The 24,522-nt window shown below is 37.4% G+C and overlaps 4 protein-coding genes and 2 non-coding genes across 6 annotated transcripts; 3 read left to right on the forward strand and 3 right to left on the reverse strand.

The window, feature by feature from the left end:
* Nucleotides 1–182: 182 nt before the first annotated feature.
* LOC17878795 (protochlorophyllide-dependent translocon component 52, chloroplastic) lies at nucleotides 183–2,523 on the forward strand. Its single transcript, XM_023778093.1, has 7 exons — nucleotides 183–752; nucleotides 890–1,077; nucleotides 1,165–1,250; nucleotides 1,331–1,515; nucleotides 1,609–1,797; nucleotides 1,890–2,080; nucleotides 2,177–2,523. Exons 1-7 carry the CDS (start codon nucleotides 237–239, stop codon nucleotides 2,430–2,432), a joined length of 1,611 nt encoding a protein of 536 aa, XP_023633861.1. The 5' UTR covers nucleotides 183–236; the 3' UTR covers nucleotides 2,433–2,523.
* Nucleotides 2,524–2,762: 239 nt separating this feature from the next.
* On the reverse strand, nucleotides 2,763–5,920 carry LOC17880710. Its single transcript, XM_006283042.2, has 3 exons — nucleotides 5,524–5,920; nucleotides 4,083–5,416; nucleotides 2,763–3,987 (listed from the first exon to the last, which is right to left on the reverse strand). Exons 1-3 carry the CDS (start codon nucleotides 5,689–5,691, stop codon nucleotides 2,940–2,942), a joined length of 2,550 nt encoding a protein of 849 aa, XP_006283104.1. The 5' UTR covers nucleotides 5,692–5,920; the 3' UTR covers nucleotides 2,763–2,939.
* Nucleotides 5,921–9,432: 3,512 nt separating this feature from the next.
* LOC17880590 (protein DETOXIFICATION 35) lies at nucleotides 9,433–11,882 on the forward strand. The gene is made up of 7 exons (XM_006283560.2): nucleotides 9,433–9,828; nucleotides 10,023–10,648; nucleotides 10,733–10,789; nucleotides 10,886–11,124; nucleotides 11,206–11,324; nucleotides 11,405–11,491; nucleotides 11,584–11,882. Exons 1-7 carry the CDS (start codon nucleotides 9,562–9,564, stop codon nucleotides 11,653–11,655), a joined length of 1,467 nt encoding a protein of 488 aa, XP_006283622.1. The 5' UTR covers nucleotides 9,433–9,561; the 3' UTR covers nucleotides 11,656–11,882.
* A 7-nt stretch (nucleotides 11,883–11,889) lies between these two features.
* Nucleotides 11,890–11,973, forward strand: TRNAL-CAA. The gene has a single exon. It is a non-coding gene; the product is annotated as a tRNA-Leu (tRNA).
* A 6,588-nt stretch (nucleotides 11,974–18,561) lies between these two features.
* On the reverse strand, nucleotides 18,562–20,834 carry LOC17880478 (mediator of RNA polymerase II transcription subunit 36a). The gene is made up of 7 exons (XM_006284074.2): nucleotides 20,736–20,834; nucleotides 20,150–20,484; nucleotides 19,969–20,064; nucleotides 19,808–19,885; nucleotides 19,542–19,718; nucleotides 19,038–19,106; nucleotides 18,562–18,950 (listed from the first exon to the last, which is right to left on the reverse strand). Exons 1-7 carry the CDS (start codon nucleotides 20,752–20,754, stop codon nucleotides 18,768–18,770), a joined length of 957 nt encoding a protein of 318 aa, XP_006284136.1. The 5' UTR covers nucleotides 20,755–20,834; the 3' UTR covers nucleotides 18,562–18,767.
* Nucleotides 19,373–19,445, reverse strand: LOC111829820. Its single transcript, XR_002833176.1, has one exon. It is a non-coding gene; the product is annotated as a small nucleolar RNA snoR60 (small nucleolar RNA).
* Nucleotides 20,835–24,522: the final 3,688 nt, after the last annotated feature.

Consider the following 24,522-nt stretch of genomic DNA (forward strand, 5'->3'; position numbering starts at 1 on the left):
TCGACGTCGTTTGATGAGTTAGATTAAAGGTTAATAAGATGATACAAAAGTCATGGTCTCACCGATTACATATGATATACTGCACGAAACCGTTATACAAAGACAAAAAAAGGCGACATCGTGAGCTATTAATCTGAACCGTTGGATCTATAAATCTATCAACCAGCTAATGTAATAAGAAGAGAAGTAGAAGACTTTTTCATTTTCCTCTCTTCCCTGTTGTCACCACACACGCCATGGAAGCTGTTCTTGCTGCATGTGCTGTTCCATCTTCCCGAATCCTCAATTCTAAACCTCGATTCAGATGTTCCTTCTCCAATCCAAGACTACCCATTTCTCCTAATTCACTCATCATCGGCGGCAAATCAAGTCGATTTACAACCGCAGTATCAGCACCAACATCATCCACCGCTACACCAACGAATTCGCCGCCGGAATCTGAGACGGGATTCGTGTCCGGGTCTGATAAGTTCGACTGGTATGCTAATTGGTACCCGGTGATGCCAGTTTGCGATCTTGACAAGAAGGTTCCTCATGGGAAGAAAGTTATGGGGATTGATTTGGTGGTTTGGTGGGATAGAAACGAGAAGCAATGGAAAGTAATGGATGACGCGTGTCCCCATCGTCTTGCTCCTTTGTCTGATGGAAGGATTGATCAATGGGGGAGGTTGCAGTGTGTCTACCATGGATGGTGCTTTAACGGATCCGGCGACTGTAAACTCATTCCTCAAGCTCCTCCTGATGGACCTCCGGTATACATATCATATTTATCTCATTTCCTTGATTTTGATAACTATTGAGGATGGTTTGTTTGGATTTGATTGGTTTTAGCAATGAGATAGTCAAAGTCTTTGGTTGGATCAATGATGATTTTGGTAATGCAAATCAGGTCCACACTTTCAAGCAAGCTTGTGTAGCTGTTTATCCGAGTATTGTGCAGCATGACATCATTTGGTTTTGGCCAAACAGTGATCCAAAGTATAAGAACATTATCGAAACCAACAAGCCTCCTTACATTCCAGAGTTAGAAGATCCATCATTCACTAAGTTGATGGCGAATCGCGATATTCCTTACGGGTAAATACTTATTTTTCTTTTCATTTTCTGTCTCCGCTGCAGTTGTCTTTTACATCATTTCAACAAGAAATCTGTGAAATCTTTTAGGTACGATGTGTTGGTGGAAAACCTCATGGATCCAGCTCATGTTCCTTATGCTCATTATGGACTAATGCGGTTTCCGAAACCAAAAGGCAAATTATAAGTTGCGTTTTCTAACAGTCTATCTGATATGTTTTGGATCCATGTACCAACCTTTCATACTATTTTGCAGAGAAGATTGACAGAGAAGGGGGAAAACCACTCGAAATTAACGTTAGAAAACAAGACAGCAAAGGGTTCTTCTCAAAACAAGAATGGGGCTATTCTAATTTTATTGCACCTTGTGTGTATCGCTCTTCCACAGACCCTCTACCAGAGCAGGAAAATGAGTTTCCTGCACCAGCTGCATCTGACAAGGTCATAGAATTTTTACGGCAAATGAACATTATCTGGCTTTTCTTGTGTAGAATCACATGTTATATTTACCAAACTATATGGTTCTGTATCCAGGCGGCATCATCAAAGCGAAAATTGTCTTTGATCTTCATATGTATTCCGGTCAGTCCAGGTCGCAGTAGGCTGATATGGACGTTCCCGAGGAATTTTGGTGTATTTATTGATAAGATTGTTCCTAGATGGGTGTTCCACATTGGTCAAAACACTATTCTAGACTCAGATTTGCACCTCCTTCATGTTGAAGTAATTCCAAGTCCACCTTATACACACACTGGTTTGAGTAGAGGTTGAGCAATGAACTGTACTGATTTGTATCTTGTAACGTATATGTGCAGGAGCGGAAGATACTGGAGAGGGGCCCTAAAAACTGGCAAAAAGCTTGCTTTATCCCAACAAAATCAGACGCTAATGTCGTTACATTCAGGAGATGGTTTAACAAGTATAGCGGGGCTCAAGTTGATTGGAGAGGAAAGTTTGATCCATCTCTTCTTCCTCCTACGCCTCCTCGAGAACAGCTTTTTGACAGGTGACTTTATCTCCCTCGTTAGTTTTGATGAAAACTAGTTCTAGGCATCCTAACAATAAAAGTTTTGTGTTTGTTCTGCCTATATAATTTTGTCAGGTATTGGTCACATGTTGAGAACTGCAGCAGCTGCAAGAAAGCTCACAAATATCTCAATGCGCTAGAGGTGATCTTACAAATCGCATCAGTTGCTATGATCGGAGTTATGGCCGTGATGAACCAGACCACATTGTCAAAGGTAGCAAGAATTGCAGTGCTTGTGGCGGCTGTTTTGAGTTTTGCTGCTTCCAAGTGGCTATCACACTTCATCTACAAGACATTCCATTACCATGACTACAACCATGCTCTTGTTTGAAATGTATATTATTGCACGTATACACTATGAATATATATTCACTCCACATGGTGTACATAATATTTATATAAAAGAAACTAATTTGTGAATCTGTCCGTTTGCTAACATTCTAGAGAATACAGGTGTTGAAGAAATGGCTCTCTGTAGCATTTTCTGAATAATTATTATCAGTTTTAAATGCATCAGCTCAATAAAATATTTGTTTGACACAGTCCGCCAGTTTCTGGTATCAACTCTACACGTTTGTTTCATTCATAAATCCAAAAGCCAGAGACAGATGACTATGTGTACTAAACTAAAATCAGCTTTTAATTTTTGGGGTCTGTACTCTGTAGTAAGGAAATTGGACTACCTTGTTCTTGCAATTACATCACAAAAGATGGATCATGTATGTGTCATATCGTTTATTGTGAATGAAGAACTTAAGCGAAATAGAGCTTTTCTTCACTGACTGGATCAGTTGGAAAAGAGAATCTACCAAAACCCAAAAGTGTTACATCTTATTTGTTATGACGCTCCATTGTTTATGGAAACAACAGAGTGTTGTTGTTGTTGTTCTGCATTTAATCTGAACCGTCGGATGTTATCACTGTCTTCTCCCATTGCCTCCAAACGCCGAGGATGATGAAGAGGCCGGTGCACCATCTCATACATGTTCCCATTCTTCTCCTCCTCTGCTCCCTCATATTTACACCCGCCTCCTCGACTTCCCTCACCATCAACGAACTTTCTATTGTTATTATTATGGCGCATGAATGGTCTGAAGTGATTGTTTTCCGAATTCACCCTTCTCATACTGTCAAATCTCTGCTGTCGTCTAAAAATTCTTCCTGGCGGTGATTTTCTTCCTCTCAAGTTGTTGTGATCATTCTCCCCACCACCATCATCATTTCTCCCATCGAAAAACCTTGAGTTTCGCTGGTTTCTTGGCGGCGACAGGAATCCCATCTCTTGATCCAGTGGAAAACGTTTCTGAGACGGCAACCTCACTCTCTCCATCCTGTTTTCATCCCCCTTGAATCCAGGAGGAGATCTGTTCCGCCTGTTCCATGAGCATGGGGAACGGCTTCTGGACCTGGACCGTGATTGGGGATCATGCAATCTCCTGAAGACAGGAGGGGAGTTGCTTCTGTCTCTCCTATTGTGCACTCGGTTGTTGTGCATGCGACTTGGATAGTTATTACCATCACTGGGAGGGAATGGACTATCTACGCCTCTGAAATCCCGATTTCCGCCACCATTTGGAAACCGTCTAAAGCGACCGCGATATCCTCCATTAGAGAACTGCCTACGTACATAGCCATGTGGACCTGGACCTGGCTGATCAAAGCCATTCATCATACCTCGGTCCTCCTCAACGGTTTTAGGACGCGGATGTCCAAAGCCTTTTGGACCACCTCTGTAAATAGGTGGGGAAAAGCGACGCTTGGTATTCCAGCCGCCAAATGGTCTTCTCGCGGGACTCCTGCTTCGCATACGCATCTCTGATCTGTCTCTTCCAATAAATTTATTGGGACCAAGGTCCCTATCACTCGGCTCTTCATAACTATCAGGCCTGAAACAAGGGAAACCACTATATTAGCAAAAGAACTATTACTTGAATAAACTAAAGAATGAAATGGGAAAATAGGTTCATCAGGATTAACTTGCCTTCTCCTTGGGATACTTTCATGTGAAGGTAACCCTTTGTATGGTTTTGACCCAAAGCTCCTTGACGGAGAAGATCCTTTAGAATGAGAATCATTCATGCAAACCACTACATGCTTCTCTACATCACTACTTCCTTCACGCACATTGCCAGAATCACACTTTGTCTCTGGCAAGAATCTCTGCTCAACATCCTCTAGCTTATTCTCATTAGTTTCAGCCAAAGAGTAGACTCGTTCATTCTCAGGCTCAGAGCCATAATCCACTTGTTCAACATCTCCACTATCACCCTCTTTTTCTTCCCAAGGGTATGGTTCCCTCAACTCTCCATCCTCAAACTGGGAATCATAACCAGATTGGCATTCTTTCCCATTTCGAGCAGAGGCTTCAGCCTTAGCCCCAGACGGTGATGGAGAATTCATGTGCACATCAGATTCAATCAGACCTGCCGCGTAGTCTTTACTACCATCAACGTGTCCACTCTCTGTAACAGACACAGTGACTTCTCCATCAGAATATCTTCGGGTTGCTTTATCAACTACTACATCACAAGGTTGATCCCACGCATCTGTTGGAAGATTTAAATCCCAGTGTAACCTATCATCTGTAAGGCATTCAGTGCTCTTACCCTTCCCAGTGCGCTCATCATCAGATAAAATCTCTGACACAGTAGCAGACTCACTCTGAGGTGCTAAACTTACACTATTTCCTGCTTCCATAGTTTCCTTTGGCAATTCTGTTGAGGATTCATTTGAAATAGAAACATTAATGTTCTGAGCCACTATGGTACCACTAGATGCTACTATACGCTCTTCACTCTGATCAGCAGCCGAAGCATTACCCAAAGTATCAATCAGTAGTTTTTGAGACACTATGATTTTGGTCTTGTCTTCCCCAACCTTGACACTGGATTCAATCGTAGTATCATTCCCAGAGACATCATCAGTGCCAGATGATGAATCATTACCTTCCACATGAGCAGATAAAGTCAAAGCATCATCATCATGCTTAACAGGTTCAACAAGCTGACCGTCTACTAAGGATGCAATATCACTACTCATACCACTACTGCAAGCAACTTCTGCAAGTATCTTAATAGCAGAGAAGTCATGACTACTGCAATCGGGATTATCATCGGGGATTTCTGCTGTTTTTTGTCCCAATAGATTAGGATTCAGCCTAGAAACAGGGAGAATATGGTTGATCCCTGCAGGATGGTCACCACAGGGGGTGGAATTTTTCAAAAGTGACGGAGGAGGAACCATAAACCTCCGTTTCTTAATTGGAACATGCTCTACTCTATCTGCGAAATGCTGGCCTATAACAGAAACGCCAAGCTGCCATCATTGTAAGAATCAAGGATTAGAATAAAGAAAACCCAAAAAAACGCCCTGAAGAATTAGCAGAAGAGAGTGGGAAAAGAATCAGAAAAAAAAAAAAAAACCTTTTCCGATTCCGAATCTCCTTGTGCTGAAAATTTGAAATCAGGCTCAGAATCAGGGGCTGAAGCTCGCCTTGTGGAACTCCTACTACCTTTAGGCACCACTTTCCAAGGAAAACCAGTATTAATGGTAGCCTTAACCTCTACACTGCCAATGATTGTCATACCCATCCACGTAGCTTCAGAAATCTTTTCCCTCACTTCTTCTTAACCCAGAAAAATTAAGGCTGTATGGGCAGTGTAATCGTCACCTAAAAAGCAATCTCCATAACAAACGCAGTCGCAGTGAAGAAGGATCTCCTCTGATAAGAGAGGCGGCGGCGAATCTAGATCTTCTTCTCCTTCTTCTTTCGTCGTCTTCACACAGAGAGAGAGAGAGAGCTATTAAAATAATAAATAATAATATTAACCTCTTTTTTTTTTTTTGGATGAACAACGCAGAGGCTCGCGTGCTTGATTTTAAGTATTTATCATCCTTGATATGCCGACAATACCATCCTCATCCTATGTGATAATAATAATATATTACGATTTTTCGCCGGCTCAATGGTCTTCTGTGGGCTTTTTCTCTTTGGGTAATTATTATTATTTTGCAAAAAAATTGGAAAAAAAAAAAGAAAAAACGAATTCCGGAATACTCTCGATTTTGGCTGCTCTGTGTGTGAACAGGAAAAGTCAATGGTCAAAACAGAAGGGGAGAGAGATTGGCTTTCGTGGAAATTTAGAGAGTAGCTCCTCACCTCTCTCTCAGTGTCATGTTATCTTCTGAGTTTGATAGTAGTCTCTATCTATCTTCTCTGTACTTTCTCTAGCTGTTTCCTCTCTCAACTCTTTTTGCATATCACTTTTTTGGCCTTTAATTTTGTACTAGACCGAACTGGTTAGAGTATCTATTAATACAATACGACTATTGAACTGCTTAGACTGTCAGAGGCAGACAACTACTGTATGAAAGTAATCTTAAAAGTGGACAAAGACTCATTTGTTTTTTTGGGGTGTTAAAAAGACTATAATGAGGTAGAGATTTGAAATGCTTATGAGTAAGCCTGAGTAGGTTAATCACGTGCATGTTTCAAGTTATGTAAACAAAGATAACTATATTAATATTACCATCAAATTATCAACAAACAATAGCTACAAAGTGAAATTTGACTCGGAGAAAAGAGAAGAGAAGAGACGATAGAGATGTGATCCACTAGAGTCTACTACTATACTTAACTATATATATACTTGGTGCTTTGGTGGATACATTTGTTTGCTCTTAATTGACGTTTTCATTATTGACGTTTGTTCCACGGCAATAACCCCCCCCCCCCCCCCCCCCCCACACACACACACCCAATCTTCTTTGTTACAGAGTCATCAAGAAGATTCCTTTCACTAATTGAGCAAATTCCATTTTTTTTGCTTCTCTAAGTGGGGTATAAATTCTAAATCACATCCACCAGGAAAGAGACCTTATTATTCTATAGCTCCAACCTCAAGCATTCTATTATAAAACCCCCCAAAAGTTAAGGCGCTAATGTTAACTTTGATTCCATCCATCTTGTACATTTTTTTAGTAACCATACTTAGCCGGTTCCTAAAAACGATGAAGCCTAACCAAAGATTTGTGGAATAAGGATTTGCATGGAATGCAAGTGCAAAAACATTCTTATCGGAAGAAAGCCCTAAACAAACCAACCATATGTGTTAAATCACATTCAGTCCAGTGTGAAACTTCTTTGCCAAGATCAAATAACTGATCTGAGTTCGTTTGGAACACCTCGGCCCATTTATGAAACATATTAATATTAATAACTATTGAAGCCCAATAAGCCACAACTCTTTCTTCTTGTTTTATGTTTGAACTTTGAACTCTACAAGTGGTGAGTGGTAAAGAATGTCCTTTATCTGTAATAGTGACTTGGGTGGTCAGTGGTGTGAGATAAATGTGATGGTGATCTAGTTGTGGGCATAACAAATTAACAACAACATGACTGGCTAGCATAAAACCTCGTCGATAGTTTCTCATGTCCACAGAGTATGTTTTTAGTATTTTAACGTGACATCTAGCGGCTTTTCGATATCATTAAATTTGATTAGACCCAAACAAATAATAAGATTCTGATGACACAAATATTATGTTTGCTTGGGTTCGAAATTTTTTTGGTTACCCAAAAATATTCATAGTAGTGTTCTGTTTTGGTATCATCACAATTCACAAGCGTTTCTTATGACGCAAATATTATATGGCCCGGTCGTTACTGGCGACCCAATTGTTCTTAGTTGACATGCCGAAGATCATTCTCTTTTTCTTGACATAGCAGGAAAATGTCATCATCCTCTCTTCTCTATATAGGTTGATGACAAAGGTTTTAAATGAGGGAGCAGGGGAAAATAAATACAAAAGGACGAAGACAAACAAACAAATTAAAAACAATGAGAGCCTGGACCAGTTGGACCGTTTCTAGTTTCCGTGTAAACGCAATTGTAGATGTCTCGTCTCCGACTCTTCTACCTTATAGTACATATAATTTCATCAACATACGTAACCTAACTCACCTTTTTCTATTATTATGTTGGCTTCTAGAAGCCTTGCGAATCACTAAACGGAACCACCTATTTTTGGAAACGAGAGCTTCCTCTTCTAACACCTAATTTTCCATTTTTATCTGAACTTAGTTGGATTAAGCAATTTTCCTAACTTAATATTTTATTGGCTTCTTGACCACTTACTAGAGATAGTAGATACAATCAGTATCATCATCACTAGGATCATCATATGTAGAATTTTCTTCATCTTTCTTGACTGCAGTGCCTTATCCTTTCTTGTTGATTATGAAAAACTTTCCATCTTATCTTTTCCTAATTCTCCAACAGTGTTCGGTAGTTGTACCTCTTTTCTATAAAACATATATAGTTTAGGAATAATATTTGACCAAAAATAGAGTTAATTAATTAGCCAGTAGATATATAAGTGACAAGAGTAAAGTGGTTTGACCATTGTGTTCACTGATAATTATGTTACTTGATCAAATACCTCATTTTTTAATATTACATTTATTAATACCATGCACCTTTTTTTTTTTTTCTTGCATATGTAATTTTTTTTTTTTTTTTTTTGTCATCGTTACAAATTATACGTCTCTCTTTGAGAGGGATCAGATTCGAACCCGAATCTGGTGAGAAGGCAACAGAGGTGAGAACCACTAGCCCACTTGTGCTTCTCTCATATGTAATTTAATACCATGAAAACATTCGTTATATAGAAAAAAAAAGTAATTAAAATTTTCATGTGATTTTGTCCTTTTTTGTTTTTTTTTTAAACAACACGTGATTTTGTCTCTACCAAACTCATATCTTTAGAAGGAAGAGGAAGAGCATTTAAGAGATGCACGGCGTCTTCATGTCCGGAAGAGTAGTAAAATCTCTTTTTAAGTCCATTTGGATGCTTCGAATCATATATTTATGGTTCTTTCTTTGACATGTCAACGTGGTGTCTCATGAACCATCGGTTAGTGAGCCTCACCCACACCTAACCTTTATCTCTCTTTCTCTACTCGTCCTCAGATAAAACGTAAAAAAAAAGTAACAAACATTTACTACAAACAAAATGGGATAATAGACATAAGTATTAAATTCCAGAATATATTAAAATAGATGCGTTACGTTACTAAATTAATCAACATGACATAAGCAAAACCAATACATTAGATTTCATTTCTTTTCTAAAAATGTAATATTGACTAGAAATTTTAGTCATACTGTTTTTTTGGTATAAAATTTTTAGTCAGACTTGTGGTCTATTGCATGGTGAACATTCATTGTCTATAAAACAGTAATATTTTAAGGATTTTTAATATGTAATTATTGGCTTCCACGAGGGTAATTTTAATATTATTAGTTTCCACGAGATCTTCTTCTTTTTTTGTTTTCATAGAGAGAAAAGTGCATGATTCATGATTCAACGGTTTGTTATATAAACCAACACATAAGTCGGCAACTAACCTTGACTCTCTGAACCAGAGAGAGAAGTAGTGAGTTGCGTTTGGAGAAGAGATGGATCCGACGACGCCGTTGCTTACGCACGGTGGCCAAGTAGAAGATGATTACGCTCCAGCGAGGAGCTGGACCGATGTGAAGCGAGTTCTGTCTACGGAGTCGGCTAAGATGTGGATGATAGCTGCTCCTGTCGGGTTCAACATCATCTGCCAGTACGGCGTTAGCTCCATCACTAATATCTTTGTTGGCCATATCGGCGAGGTTGAGCTCTCCGCCGTCTCTATCTCTCTCTCCGTCATCGGCACCTTCTCCTTCGGTTTCTTGGTACCATTTCTTCTCCCTCACTCTTTCAACCATCTCTTTTTCACTATATATACTACTTTACGTGTATTCTTGCGTTAATCCACTTTTTAAAAAGAAAGCAAGATCTGGCATATGCAATTGTCAAATGAGCTTTTGGGGGTTAATTAGTGTTAAGAATTATTCAGAGGAACTAAAGATTAATATTTGGCTTGCAGCTTGGTATGGGAAGTGCACTTGAAACACTCTGTGGCCAAGCATATGGAGCTGGTCAAGTCAATATGTTAGGCGTTTATATGCAGAGATCTTGGATTATCCTGTTCGTTTCCTGCATCTTACTCCTTCCTCTTTACATTTTCGCCACGCCTGTTCTGAGACTACTCGGTCAAGCCGAGGAGATTGCGGTTCCAGCTGGGCAATTCACCCTTCTAACCATCCCTCAACTCTTCTCACTCGCCTTCAATTTCCCCACCTCCAAGTTCCTTCAAGCGCAGAGCAAAGTTGTCGCTATTGCTTGGATTGGATTTGTGGCTCTTGTCCTACACGTTGGTATGCTCTGGCTCTTTATTATCGTGTTAGGTTGGGGAACAAACGGTGCTGCTTTGGCCTTTAATATTACAAACTGGGGATCAGCAATTGCTCAGATCGTTTATGTGATTGGTTGGTGTAATGAAGGCTGGACTGGTTTGTCTTGGTTGGCTTTTAAAGAGATTTGGGCATTTGTCAGACTCTCCATTGCATCCGCTGTTATGCTCTGTCTTGAAATCTGGTATATGATGAGTATCATCGTCCTTACTGGCCGCCTTGACAATGCTGTTATCGCTGTTGATTCCCTTTCTATATGGTAAGAGTTTCTCAGCAACATTTACTTCAAAGACCTTGGAAAACTTGTATCTGAGTCTTTTGTGCTTTGGATTTTACATTTCAGCATGAATGTCAACGGCTTGGAGGCCATGTTGTTCATCGGAATAAACGCTGCTATAAGGTATCATCTCAATCTCAGAACCTTTGTTTAGTCTTTTGTTCAGCTCATGACAATTCAAATTATAAACTCATGTGTCTTGTGTTTGTGTACTATTAGTGTCCGTGTTTCCAATGAGCTTGGCCTAGGCCGTCCACGAGCAGCTAAATACTCTGTCTATGTCACCGTCTTAGAGTCTCTCCTCATCGGTCTTGTCTTTATGGTGGCTATCATCATAGCCAGAGACCATTTTGCCGTCATCTTCACAAGCAGCGAAGTAATCCAACGTGCAGTGTCTAAGCTAGCTTATCTTCTTGGTATAACCATGATTCTAAACAGCGTGCAGCCGGTTATTTCGGGTACAAACCTCATGTCCATCTTAAACCAAAGTGGAGGTCTCATCAGATTGTATAACAGTCCCGGTTTGTTAATGTTATTAGGTGTGGCTGTTGGAGGTGGTTGGCAAGGCTTAGTGGCTTATATCAACTTGGGCTGTTACTACGTTTTCGGCCTACCCTTTGGATATCTTCTTGGTTACAAAGCAAACTTTGGAGTGATGGTAAGAGAATGGCATGATCTAGTGAAATGAGTTATTATAAGTCAGTAAATCGTGAAGCTTATATATGACAATGTTTTCAGGGACTTTGGTCTGGAATGATAGCTGGGACAGCGCTTCAAACGTTGTTACTGCTGATTGTTCTGTACAAGACAAACTGGAATAAAGAGGTAAGAGCCGTTCATGGAGATCATGTGTTTGGTGTGCTTGAGATCGATTGACTTAAAAACATAAATGTAAACAAATGAAATGTGATGAACAGGTGGAGGAGACGATGGAACGAATGAAGAAATGGGGAGGGACTGAGACGATATCGAAGGATGTAATTGCGTGAATGATCTTCTTTGTTAAGTTCACAAGATAAAAGAAATGTAACTCTCGGCTTTTTTTGTTTTCCATTGGTTTTGGTACCAAATAGCTTTGTTTAGGCTGTTAGGAAACTGTTCAATCAGTGATGTTTTGTTACTTTCTCGAAAAAAATGAGAAAAAAAATTGCAATTGAAGCATTAACAATGTAACAACTGTGTTGTGCTACTCTATAGCTTTAAATGATCCTAATAACCACATGGTCAGGATGGCCGAGTGGTCTAAGGCGCCAGACTCAAGTTCTGGTCTTCGTAAGAGGGCGTGGGTTCAAATCCCACTTCTGACATTTCCTTCTGCATTTCTTTTTTAATATGTTACGTTCATGGAATTTTTCTCCAGCGTGCCTTATTTAGGTTCTAGCGGCATTTTACGTTTGCGTTTGTCTCACATTTGTATTCTGAGAAACGTTTGCGTTTGTGTTGTATTTTAAAGTTTTTAGAATTGACATAGTTCGTGTTTGTGCTTTTGTTTGTGAGAGCATTAGTGTTTACGTTTAAGTGTATGTGTACCTTCGTGTATATGCGTTTATCTTTGTATTAGTGTTAGCAATATTAGATGTATTTAGTCTGTTGAAAAAATGCAGTGTTTAACTCAAACCTTAGAAAGAGAGAAGCATACTACCTTGGAAAGAAACCAAAGCTTTGGTTTTCTGAAGATTCTAGACACTGTGCATGCGGCAAACTTAGGATACAGCTTGTAGCTACTTGCTTGCAAATAGGAATGTTGAAGATGCTGTGCACTGCGGAAGCTCCAATCATACCTGTAATAAAAGAATCATATACTTGTGCTTTGCTTAGAAAGATCAAAGGCTTGAAACTTTAATAAATGAATTGTTATTTGTAGGCATTACCTTTGGTTTCAAAGAAGACGATGATCAAGATTCATAGTTTGTGTAGAACCAAGTTGTCCTAGCTCAACAAGATCTAAGAGACATATAGAGTTTCTGCAGAAATTTGAATTTCCCTAATCTTTGACCATTGTTCTACAAGCCTTTTCAAAGGCATAGTTAAGCAGAGAATTGAATATGTATATCATACTTTATTCAAGCAGAGGATAGAATATGTCACACTGACACTATTGTTAAGCAGAGAAATGAAATATATCATACTGTCTCACTCCCACCAGCTCAACAAGATACAACGTTTGTGCAGAAACTTAGTTTTCTGACCTTGAGACATAATTGACAAGGGGGATCTAAGCAGAAGATATATTACATATCATGCTATCCCAGCTCATTAAGACACATAGCTTATGCAGAATACTGAATTTTCGCCCAATCTTGAAACATCGTTCAACAAGCCTTATTATATATCATAGGCAGGGGCAAAGGAACATTATTTGACAAGTCTTGTTAATCACGGACTATTGTGCTCCCATAAAAATGCAGAAGATTGAATATTACTGATCTTGTTGTCCCAGCCCAGCAAGAGGATTAAACTTCTTATTCTTGAGATATTACTCGACATTAAGCCTCACTTCAGGCAAAATTGGTTTTCCCATCATATGCAGAAGAATGAATCATCAAACTATAGAGTTTATTATGTAGACAGCTTGGATTTTCCATGCCAGTAAGATACATACAGTTTACTCAACGTATTGAAATTCACAAACTTAAGACAATATTCCTTAAGCTCATCAATATGCCGAAATTTGAATACTTTACCATGTTTTCCCAGTCCATCAATTTCTTGTTTATGCAGAATCTTGAATTTTTTCAATAAAGGGATCTCTATTTGAAAGGGATCTCTATTCTCATCAATAAGCAGAATATTGAATAGATTATCATGTTTCCCCAGCCAAACTTGGGACATTACTAGACACTTTGCAAAAAGCAGACCTGGTGCATAAGATTGAATAGTTTATTGTGCTGTCCCAATCCTAGCCCAACAATATCTAGTTTAGGCATAACTGTAACTTCAAGAACAGTGGGACATTTTTGAGTGCTTTCTCATGTTGTTCCAGCCTAACAATATCAATAGTTTATACAGAAACTTGAATTTCAGAAACTTTAGAACCTCACTGTATATATAACCACACTGTCCCAGCCATCATGAACAATTTTTGAAGCATGAACATTAACTTTCAAATCTTGGGATACCACCATTGAAAGGCATAATTTCCCATCATCATTGTGCAGAATATTGAATTATGTTCCCAACCCAGCAAGTTCTATAGACTTTTGCAGGCACTCGAATTATTTCAATCGTGGGACATCATACTATAACTGAAGACACATATAAGCTGGAAGCAGAGGATTGAATTTCTCATATGAACACATTGTAAATACATGTCTTATTAAACGGCATTTGTTCTCTATCAAGAGACACCATTATTAAAGGACATTTGTTCTCTATCAAGAGACTATCATCTTGCTCAGCCCAACAAGATATAAACTTCAACCAGACAATTGAATTTCCCATATTAACATTACTAGAGAAGCCTTATAAAAGGACATTTTTACTCCATTGATATGCAGAATATGAACTTTATCATCTTGTCCCAACCCAACAAGATATGTATCTACTTTAAGCAGACAATTGAATTTTCAAGATGAACATCATCACATAAGCCTTAGTAAAATACTTTTTTCCTCTATCAACATGCAGAACACTGAATTTTATTGTATCAAACCCAACAAACTATAGACTTTATGCATGAGCTCTTTAGTGTTATATACGTCCCATTCCAGCAAGATACCAAGTTTAAGAAATGTACTTAATTTCGCAATCTTAGGACATCATTTCGTGAGCCCATCAATATGCATCAACATCTAGTTTATGCAGAAGCTTGAATCTTTTAATTAGGGACTTGTTCAGCACCTTGCTCAAAGCATATCTATGCATATCATTGGATAATTGTGCTGTCCCAGCCCAACATAATATAGTTTAGGCATAAACTGTGGGACATTACTCAGTATATATGCATAACCACACTGTCCCAGCCAACATGAACAGTTTTTTAAGCAGAACGTGAACTTTCCAATCTTGAGATACCATTTAGAGGGCATTTGAGATACCATTTAGAAGCATTAATTCTCATCATTATGCAGAGTCTTAAATTTTATGTTCCCTCCCCAGCAAGATGTATAGGTTTTTGCAGACACTTGAATTCTTAATCTTGGGATATCATTGAATAGTATATGTCCCAGCTCAGTAAGATATACTGAAGACGAATATAAATTTCAAGCAGACAGTTGAATTTCTTTTATGAAGATTATTAAGCCTAGCCATGTCTATTAAAAGACATTTTTTCTCTATCAAGAAACACTATATATTAGTATCATCTTTGCTCAGACCAATGTAACAAGCTATAAACTTTAAGCTGACATATCAGAGAAGCCTTATTAAAGGACAGTTGTTCACTATCAAGAGACACTGTGTATTATCATCTTCCTTAGCCAATGAGATATAAACTTCAAGCAGACTATTGAATTTCCCATATCATATACTGTTAGAGAAGCTTTGTTCAAGTACAATTTTACTCCATTGATTATGCATAATATGAATTGCATCATCTTGTTTCAGCTCAATAAGATATAAATTTCAAGCAGACAATTGAACTTTTGTTAAAGGACATTAATATATGCAGAAAATATGAATTATCATCTTGTCTCATCCCCAACACAATTACATCAGCCTTACTAAAAGACATTTTTCCTCCATAATCATGCAGTACACTGAATACTGTTTTGCTATTTGAACACTAAGTATTCAATTGAATTTCTCATATCAGAGAAAAAACTTATCAGCAGACAGTAACTAGTTTCACAATCTCTGCAACATCCATTATTAAACATGTCTTACCACCCCCATCAACAAGCAGACTATATGAATATCTCAAGCTCTTCCAACCCATCAGAGCATAGATGCATTAAGCAGACAAATTAAATCCCCCAATCATCATTGAACGAGTCTTATAATGTCCATTAAAAAGCAGAATAATGAATACCATATAGGTTAAGCAGAGTAATGAATTTATTCAGGACATCATTACAACACTGAGTAAACCAATGTTCGTCCCAGCCACGTGAGATTGATTAGAGCAGATAACAGTGTTTCACAATCTCTGCAACATCATAAGAGAAACCTTAAAACGGGACATTTTTTTCTCCATCAATATAAGCAGAGTATTTGAATATTTTCAAGCTCTTCCAACCCAATACAGCATCTATATATGCATTAAGCAAGAACGCAATCTTTCCAATCTTTAGATACCATTTAAAGGTATAATTTCTCATCATTATCCAGAATATTGAATTATGTTCCCTTCCCAGCAAGATCTATATAGATGTTTGCAGACACTTGAATTCTCAATCTTAGGGCATCACTGAACTGTATATGTCCCAGCTCAGTAAGATATGCAATTTACTGTAGGCAAATATAAACTTCAAGCAGACATTTGAATTTTCTCTTTATGAACATTATTCAGACATGCCTCATTAAAGGACTTTTGTTCTCTTACACCATATATTATCATCTAGTCTCAGCCCAACAATATATAAACTTCAAGCAGACAATCGAATTAATCCCATATGAACATTCCTAGAGAAACTTCATAATAGGGCATTCTTACTCCATCAATATGCAGAATATGAATAATTATCATCTGTCTCAGTCCCATCACTAGATATGTATCAACTTTAAGCAGACAATTGATTTCCATGGAGAACATCATTGCAGAAGCCTTACTAAAAGACATTTTCCCATTATCATCATGCAGAACACTGAGTTTCACAATCGCAGATATCTGATATATAACTAACATGTTTGTCCCAGCCATGCAAGATTATTATTAGAGCAGATAATTGAGTTTCACAATCGCTGGAACATCATAAGAGAAACCTTATAAAGGAATTTTTTTTCTTTCTCCATCAATATAAGCAAAGTATTTGAATCTCTCAAGCTCTTCCACCCATCAGAGCATATAAGCATTAAGCAGCCACTTGAATTCTCGAATCAGAATCTTATTATCTTCATCATAAAGCAGAACACTGAATACCATATAGGTTAAGCAGAGTATTGAATATGTTTCAGGACATCATTAGAGCAGCAGTGATTAGACCATTTTTTTCCCAGGCATGTGAGATTTATTAGAGCAGATAACAGTGTTTCACAATCTCTGGAACATCATTAGAGAACCCTTACAAAGGGACATAATCTTTTATCCATCAATATACCCAGAGTGTTTGAATATTCCAACCCATCACAGCATAAATGTATATGCATTAGCCAGTATCCCCATCAAAAAAGCAGAACATTAAATCCCATAACAGAGTATTGAATATAGGGACATGATTAGAGAAGCCTTAACCAAACGCCAGATCTAAGCAGAGCATATATTCTGCATAAAGCATACAATTGTATTTCCCCAATAGGACATCACTGAACAGTCATAGTATCTCCATCAAAAAGCAGAATATTGAATACCATAGAACAGGTATCAAGCAGAGTATTGAAGTTAGAGTAGTGCATAAACCATGTTTGTCCCAGCCATGTAACATCATTAGCCCAGATAATTGAGTTTTCTCTCCAACATCATTAAGATAAACCTTATAAAGGTACCTCTTTTTTTTCTCCATCAAGATAAGCAGAGAGTATTTGAATCTTTAAAGATCATTAAGTTTCCAACCCCCAGAGCATATATATGCATAAAGCAGACAATTGAATTTTCCCGAATCGGACATTATCGAACAAATCTTATTAATTCCATCAGAGTATTTGAATCTATTCCAACCCATCATAGGCTCAGCATAATATGTATATGCATAAAGCAGATCATTGAATTCCCGAATCGGACAGAATAAGTCTTATTATTCCCATCAATATCAGATCATTGAATTCCCGAATCGGACAGAACAAGTCTTATTATTCCCATCAATATAAGCAGATCACTGCATAAAGCAGATCATTGACTTCCCGAATCGGACAGAACAAGTCTTATAATTCCCATCAATATAAGCAGAACATTGAATCCCCCTCCCATAGCAGAGTATTTGAATATAGGGACATGATTAGAAAAGCCTTAATAAAAAAAGACAGATCTAAGCAGAGATATTGAAGTTTCAAAACAAGCTGTCCCAGTTCAGCAAGTTAACCCAAATTTGAAGCACGAAGCTTATAATCTAAAGATTAAGCACAAAGCTTACAATCTAAAGAAAAGGAAAACGAGGGCGAGAGGGAGAGGGAGAGGGAGAGGGAGAGGGAGAAGCATCCCATGTCCCAACTGTGAAACTGAGAACTGCTTATATAGAGACAGATGGTGTTAAAGGCGGTGATGTCGTCCAAACATGTTTGGGCTTAAGCCCATATCTTCGTTTTAGGGATTTTCCTTTTTTTTTCCTTCTTTTCCTTTTTTTTTAACTCCTTTTCCCATTTTTTCAAAATTAAAAAGATTCGCTGTATAGTGTAAACAACATATAGAAAAAGGAAATATTGTTTCAGGGTTTTTCTTTTTTGGTCGGTTTCAGGGTTTTCCTTTTTTTCCATCTTTTCCTCTTTTTAAAAAAACCTATTTTCTAGTTTTCTCAAAATAAAATAGATTTGCTGTAAAGTGTGTATAAGAAAATATAAATTACGAATTATTAGGGTTTTCCTTTTTCTTTCTTTTTTTTTTAACTTTTTTCCATTTTCCGAAATTAAAAATATTTGCTGTAAAGTGTGTATAAGAAAATATAAACTACGAAATTGTTCATGGCACCATATGTCTGCCATGACATGAAAAGTTTGAAATATATTGATTATTATTTTTGTATGTAATAAACGAAAAACGTTATTAATATAATTATGGGTATTCAACAACAATAATTTTCTTTTAATGATTTCAATTTACTTCAATCTTTCTCAAACACACTAACGATTTTCATATTGAGGACTACTAATCGACAAAATTCTATAAAAATTTCCCATAATTCAAAACTTGTCGAAAAAGTTAACGTTGGAAGCCAAATGAACCAAAAACAGAATTCAATATGATTACAAAACTCGAATTTAGATAAAAAAAAAATCCTACAGATCCTAAAGAGACCGAAACAAAGAGAAAAATCTGAGGAACTGGGGATAAACGCAACGTAAACAACAACTTCTAAGCAGCAGTAGCGGCCTTGGTCTTCTTAGGCATACGGTAGCCACCAACGACACAGGCGTGATCACGCTCGAATGGCTCAAGGGTCACTTGCTCAGCTGGCCTGAATTGCTCCGCTTGCAACTTCTTCACTTCCGTCTGGAACACAGCTTCTGCTGGAACTGTTGAGTCGATACAGTTTGCCTGCAAAACAATGAGAGACATATACATGTTTTACTAATCCTTCTCTGTTGAAGTACCATTGATTAAATGGTTTAAATTGCTACAGACCTTGATTGAGATCACAAAGTGACCTCCTGTTTTGAGGAAGTATGATGCATTCAAAGCCACAATCCTAGCCTGCACGGTTTTAAGGGAACAGAAAACTTCATAAACAACAAATATATAAGATGCAACTCGCAAGCTAAATGACATTTAGACAGCTCAGGACAACTAGGTTATACATCCGAAAAACCAAAACCCGAGAAATAAAGACTGATTCAAAATTTTAAGATAGTATTTGATAAAAAAAGGAAATTGTAAGAGAAAAAAAAATCCATACTTAAAGGATTTTACTTTGGTTACTAGCTCAAAAACAAAACAAAAACCGAAACAAGAAATTTCTAAGCATCAGAAACTTGGAGTTTGCATCACCCATAATGATCTGAAGGGGAATCCAAGTAAGATCATCATATGCAATCATCGAAAAACAATTTCTAAGCCAAGGACGAATATAATGCTATTAGTTAAGGCATTGAGACAAATCTTAAAGCCATTCATTGTAAAGAACCAAACCTGATCTGGCTGAGCAACATCAGAGAAGATAACATCAACCATGCCTACGAGCATTCTGTACTTAGCAGGGTGTCTAGCATCCTCAATGATTGGAATAACATTGGTTCTCTTCTTTGCCATGTTCACCAAATCTCTTCCACTTCTGTGAGAAAACTCAACAGCGTACACACATCCCTCCTACCAGATCACAAATCCAATATATAAGAACCTCTATGACACATCTAAAATCCTGATTAATCACTACATAAAGGATGAGTTTTGCTTACAGGGCCAACAAGATCAGAGACATGAGAAACTGTGGTTCCAGAAGCAGCACCAAGGTATAGAACTTTAGCACCAGGTTTCTACATTAGAACAGAACAATCAGTTTATAAATTAAGTCTGACAAACAGAAACATCAACAAGATTCACACAACAAGTGACTTACAATCCAGATGTTGTCAACACCACCGAGAATAGCAGCTGCCAACTTAGAACGGAAAGGGTTCCAAACTCTATATTCAACCTTAGTTCCATCTTCATTCTGCAGATTCAATCACAAAACCATTAAGAAAGAATTCATCCACGAAGGGCTAATAAAGCATCAATCAATCAATCATTCAAGATACCTGAACAGAGATTCTCTTCTCATTGTACACAGCTTCACCAGGGACCAAGTTCTTGGTGACAAGAGCATCTTCTTTACCCTTTGCAATAAACACTCCTGCATGTCTGTGAGGTTCTACAATGACTTTGCTTCCTCCTTTCATCCCTCCACGGCCTCCTGGTCCTCTGCCTCCGCGACCACGGTCACTGCCACGGCCTCTTCCTCTGCCGGCGCTGCGACCACCACGGTCACCGAAACCTCTTCCTCCTCTCCCACCTCGTCCACCACTGAAACCACCATCACCTCGCCCACCACTGTACCCACCGCGACCTCTTCCACCACTGTAACCACCACTTCCTGAACACACAAACACCATTTAGTAAAGACTCTATGCAGGTTCTCAAAAAAAATACTCTACTATAAACCACAAATCCTATAACAACTAGCAAAGACCCGAGAGCGTTCCAATCGAAAAGGAACAACCTTAACAGTCAGTTCAGCTACACACAACAAGAGTTTAGTCTAAACGAGCTCAGAGTGTAACTCTGCCATTGTGAATCTAAAAAACAAAGAATAGAGAGAAGACAAGAGGCGGCTAGGGTTCTTACCAGTTAGAGGAGGTCTCATCTTTGAGTTAAAATCGGGAGACTGCAAAAATCAAGGAAGGAAGCTTTCAAAGAGAGAGAGAATGCCAAATAACAAAGAAGCTGCGCTCGCAAGTGTTTTATACAAGGAGTTTCAAGCTAGGGTTTTTACAGGGTTTTAAAAATATACTACGTTATTTACGCATCGGTCCTTATACTAATGTATTCATGTTTTTTAGGTATAAACTTATTTAAAATTCAACATTCGTACCATTTGTAATACATAATGTTGTAAAGTTTGTGTATGGAATTTGTAGCCCAAGAAAAGGAAAGCCCAATAGCGTTGCATCTGAATAAACATGGTACACTTAGAAGAATTTTTTGCCAAGTAGAGCAGCATACATTATATGAATTATGAATGAATATTTCGAATTCGAGAATAGAACCCCCAAGACACATGCATTAATAAAACTGATTAATTTTGTAGCTTGGAAACTTGTTTGTTTAAAAGAGATGAGTTATGACTTTATAATCTAAATAGATTAGAGAGCTCACGAGTGAAGATAGTCAACACACACACAATACTAACCAGAGTAGACATCATGCGATGAGAGAACTGGATGAGGCGGAACCAGATTGACAGAAACATATATGTATGCGTCCTGACGACAACAACAAGAGTGTATGTATGTAAATTCTAACTCTCATTCGTTACCTTTGTCATTCAGTAGTACCTCTCTCTATATGTCCTAGTTCTTACCTTTTGTTATATGTCCCCCCACCTTTGGTCCAATAAGAAAACAAAAAAGGAACCCAGTGATAAATGAACTTCTAAATATATGGGCCTGAATCTCATTGTCTGGGCCATAATATTTTGCAAGTTCTCACATGTTGGACCAAAAACCATATAAATCATGTATTTTTTTTATTTTTTTTTTGTTGGAATGAGTTTTATACGACGTCCACTTAAAAACATACAAAAATCCACTAATGGTAAAAAATTTGATCTGTAAACATTTTTGTTTTTTGTTCAATTACTCAAACCTGATCTCACTTTAGTCTAACCAAGTAAAGAGACTTGGTAGACGTATTAACTCAAACTGATCGGCGAGTTTTAACATGTCCACATTCAATTAAAAGAAAAGTCATACTCCAAGTCCAATATATATGAAAACACCAATTCTAGATAAATAATAATACAAACTACACTATCACAATCAATGAGGATTAGTTTTATCATTAATATGGATAAATTAGAATGAAAGAAATAAATGGATCGGGAGGAGAGGGAAGTGTGCATGTGGGATGTTTGGGAAAAAACCGGACCCATTTCCAACCCCCCCCCCCCCCCCATCCTCTTTTTTTTCTTTTCTTTTTTGAGTCTCTCCCTACCAACCATTCTAATCTTTTCTCTACTTGTAAAATTCTAATCTACTTATTTCTATATTGTCAAATTATTGGTTATGCTTCAATCTAAATATATATATATATATATATATATATATATATAGAGAGAGGCATATACAATACAGTACATGTTGTAGTATAGTAGCTAGCTAGGTCATAGGCTCGAAATGTTTTATTTATATATGAGTGAAGAAGATTCTCATTTGATTATTCCACTTATTTTTGGCACTTTAGTGTTTTTATCATGTTCAATGTCTACTAGATAAGCATGTGTGGCTCCTAGTGGATGACCACCTTTATTTTGGAGGTGCAATTGATTTTATTATTAATATTCCATTTATGCCTTCTTTCTTCTTCTTTTTTTTTTTTTTTTTGTATCTATTTGTCAAGCTATGTAATGTACAATTCCATTTCCATTTCGTATCTATCTACAAATTGCGAGACTTACATTGTTCACATGTACTTATCAAACTTTCCATCTATAGAGGTGTGGATAAGTGAAGCCTTGTTTAGTTGACCAGTCGATTAACTTGATTGGATATGCTATAAGCTTTTATTTATGGTTTCATTATATAATGCATAGTTCAGTAACACATACAATAATCAATAATTAATTTCCAACTTAATTTTTTTAACACATACCCGATTTTATGTTGGTGATTTTAAGTATAAGTGAGTGCTTACTAATCCACAGTTCCACACTATCGTAAAAGGGCAAATAATCGTAAAAGTAGTTTTCCAAATCAAAGTAAAAAGAAAAGATGGGAGTAGATATCTGTAGTTCGTAAAATAAAGAGAAATCCTCCTACCTATTTTAGTCGTCACATGTTTTATTATTGCTACGGTTGGTCTTCTTCTTTTTTGCCATATCGATTAGGAGAGACTTGAGAGTGTTATCTGGTCAATATTAACAGCTTTTTATCCTCTAAGTGACTTCTACCTTAATTTGTTTCTATGGTGTGCTCAAGCCTCATATATATATACTTTACTGGTCACTCCTCGCCGAATTCCAATTATTACATCCCTATAACGATGGAACCGCGCGAATGAAAGTTCTATAGGAACATCTCGAAAATCAAATTCAAAACGTGATTTATCGATTATTATTTACTTCAAAGACAATCTTCCTTAATTGATATATTTGACTACATAATCTAAGAATGGGATTATCGTACTACTTCTCAAGGGACAAACAAAGAAAGGTAAAGGGTCGCATTCGTACTCACGCAGCGGCACGCACGAGGGCTACACGTAAAAAGTCCATTATGCAACTCAACAACAAAAAGCAAAATATACAAGGAAAATTATGCATTAATGCACACGTGCGCTCTTTTAAGCCCATTGAACCAATGCTCTCCTTTTTCATTGGGTGTGTGTGTGTGTTTTTTTTTTTTTTTTCATTGGGTGTGTGTGTGTGTGTTTTTTTTTTTTTTTTCATTGGGTGTGTTTATTTTACTTGTTACATTAGATTGACTAAACCACCCTCTCAATTCTTTTGTTAGTTTAATCATTCACAAACCCTACAAAATCATAGTAGTTGGTACATGATCCAAGTTCGTTCGAAGATATTGTCATTACCAAAGTATATATGGCGGCTACTAGCAGTAAGATCTGCCCATTACCAAAGTAAGTGTATATAACATTAAAAAGCAAATAACAATTATATAAAGTCAACTAGTCGTATGCATGTTAAGTAAATCAAAAGCTGTAGTAGTTGTTAAACCATTGTGATAAGGATTGTTTACAACCGTTTGATTTGATTCTGAAGAATATCGTCTCTAGGCTCTAGCTAGCTTTTAACTTTTATATTTTATTATTATTTTCAATTGATGACGATTCACTTTCACATGTCTAATTGATTGAACCTCTTTTTAGTTTTTACGTCGATAATATTCTAGAGCTAATTGTGTAAATTTTAAGGATGTTTTGCACATTAAAACTGTCTCTTTCAAAATTACCAATCGAAGACTCTTTTCCAAAGAAAGTAAACTAAGGTATATAATGTCCATCTCCTGCGTGGAGCCGTGGAGTAAATTAATAGAGAGACGTGATATTTCACACCATGCAGCAGAAAAAAGAAAGAAAGAGAGAGTTTAGTTAGCTTTAAAGTAATCATTCCATTTCCATAGAGGACCTGATCAGCAATAACTATATGTATGTTGTGTACAAATATGAAAGCTAATGTAAGAAAGTCACGAGGATCTCGCCGACCAACCGAAACACTCAGGTCACGAGGAAATGAAGAACTGACTGAGCGGCGCATTTATCTTAAAAGACAGACAGACAGAGACACTCTCACGAGTTTCGCGTCGCCAGCCTTTACTGAGTGGCTTCCCCCTGTAATTACACTCCCAACACCAAGGCTACTTTTGGTATCCCTCATATTTATTTCTTTATTTTTTTT

This window comes from Capsella rubella, unplaced genomic scaffold, assembly GCF_000375325.1.
Source record: "Capsella rubella cultivar Monte Gargano unplaced genomic scaffold, Caprub1_0 scaffold_7, whole genome shotgun sequence".
NCBI classification, from domain to species: Eukaryota; Viridiplantae; Streptophyta; class Magnoliopsida; order Brassicales; family Brassicaceae; genus Capsella; species Capsella rubella.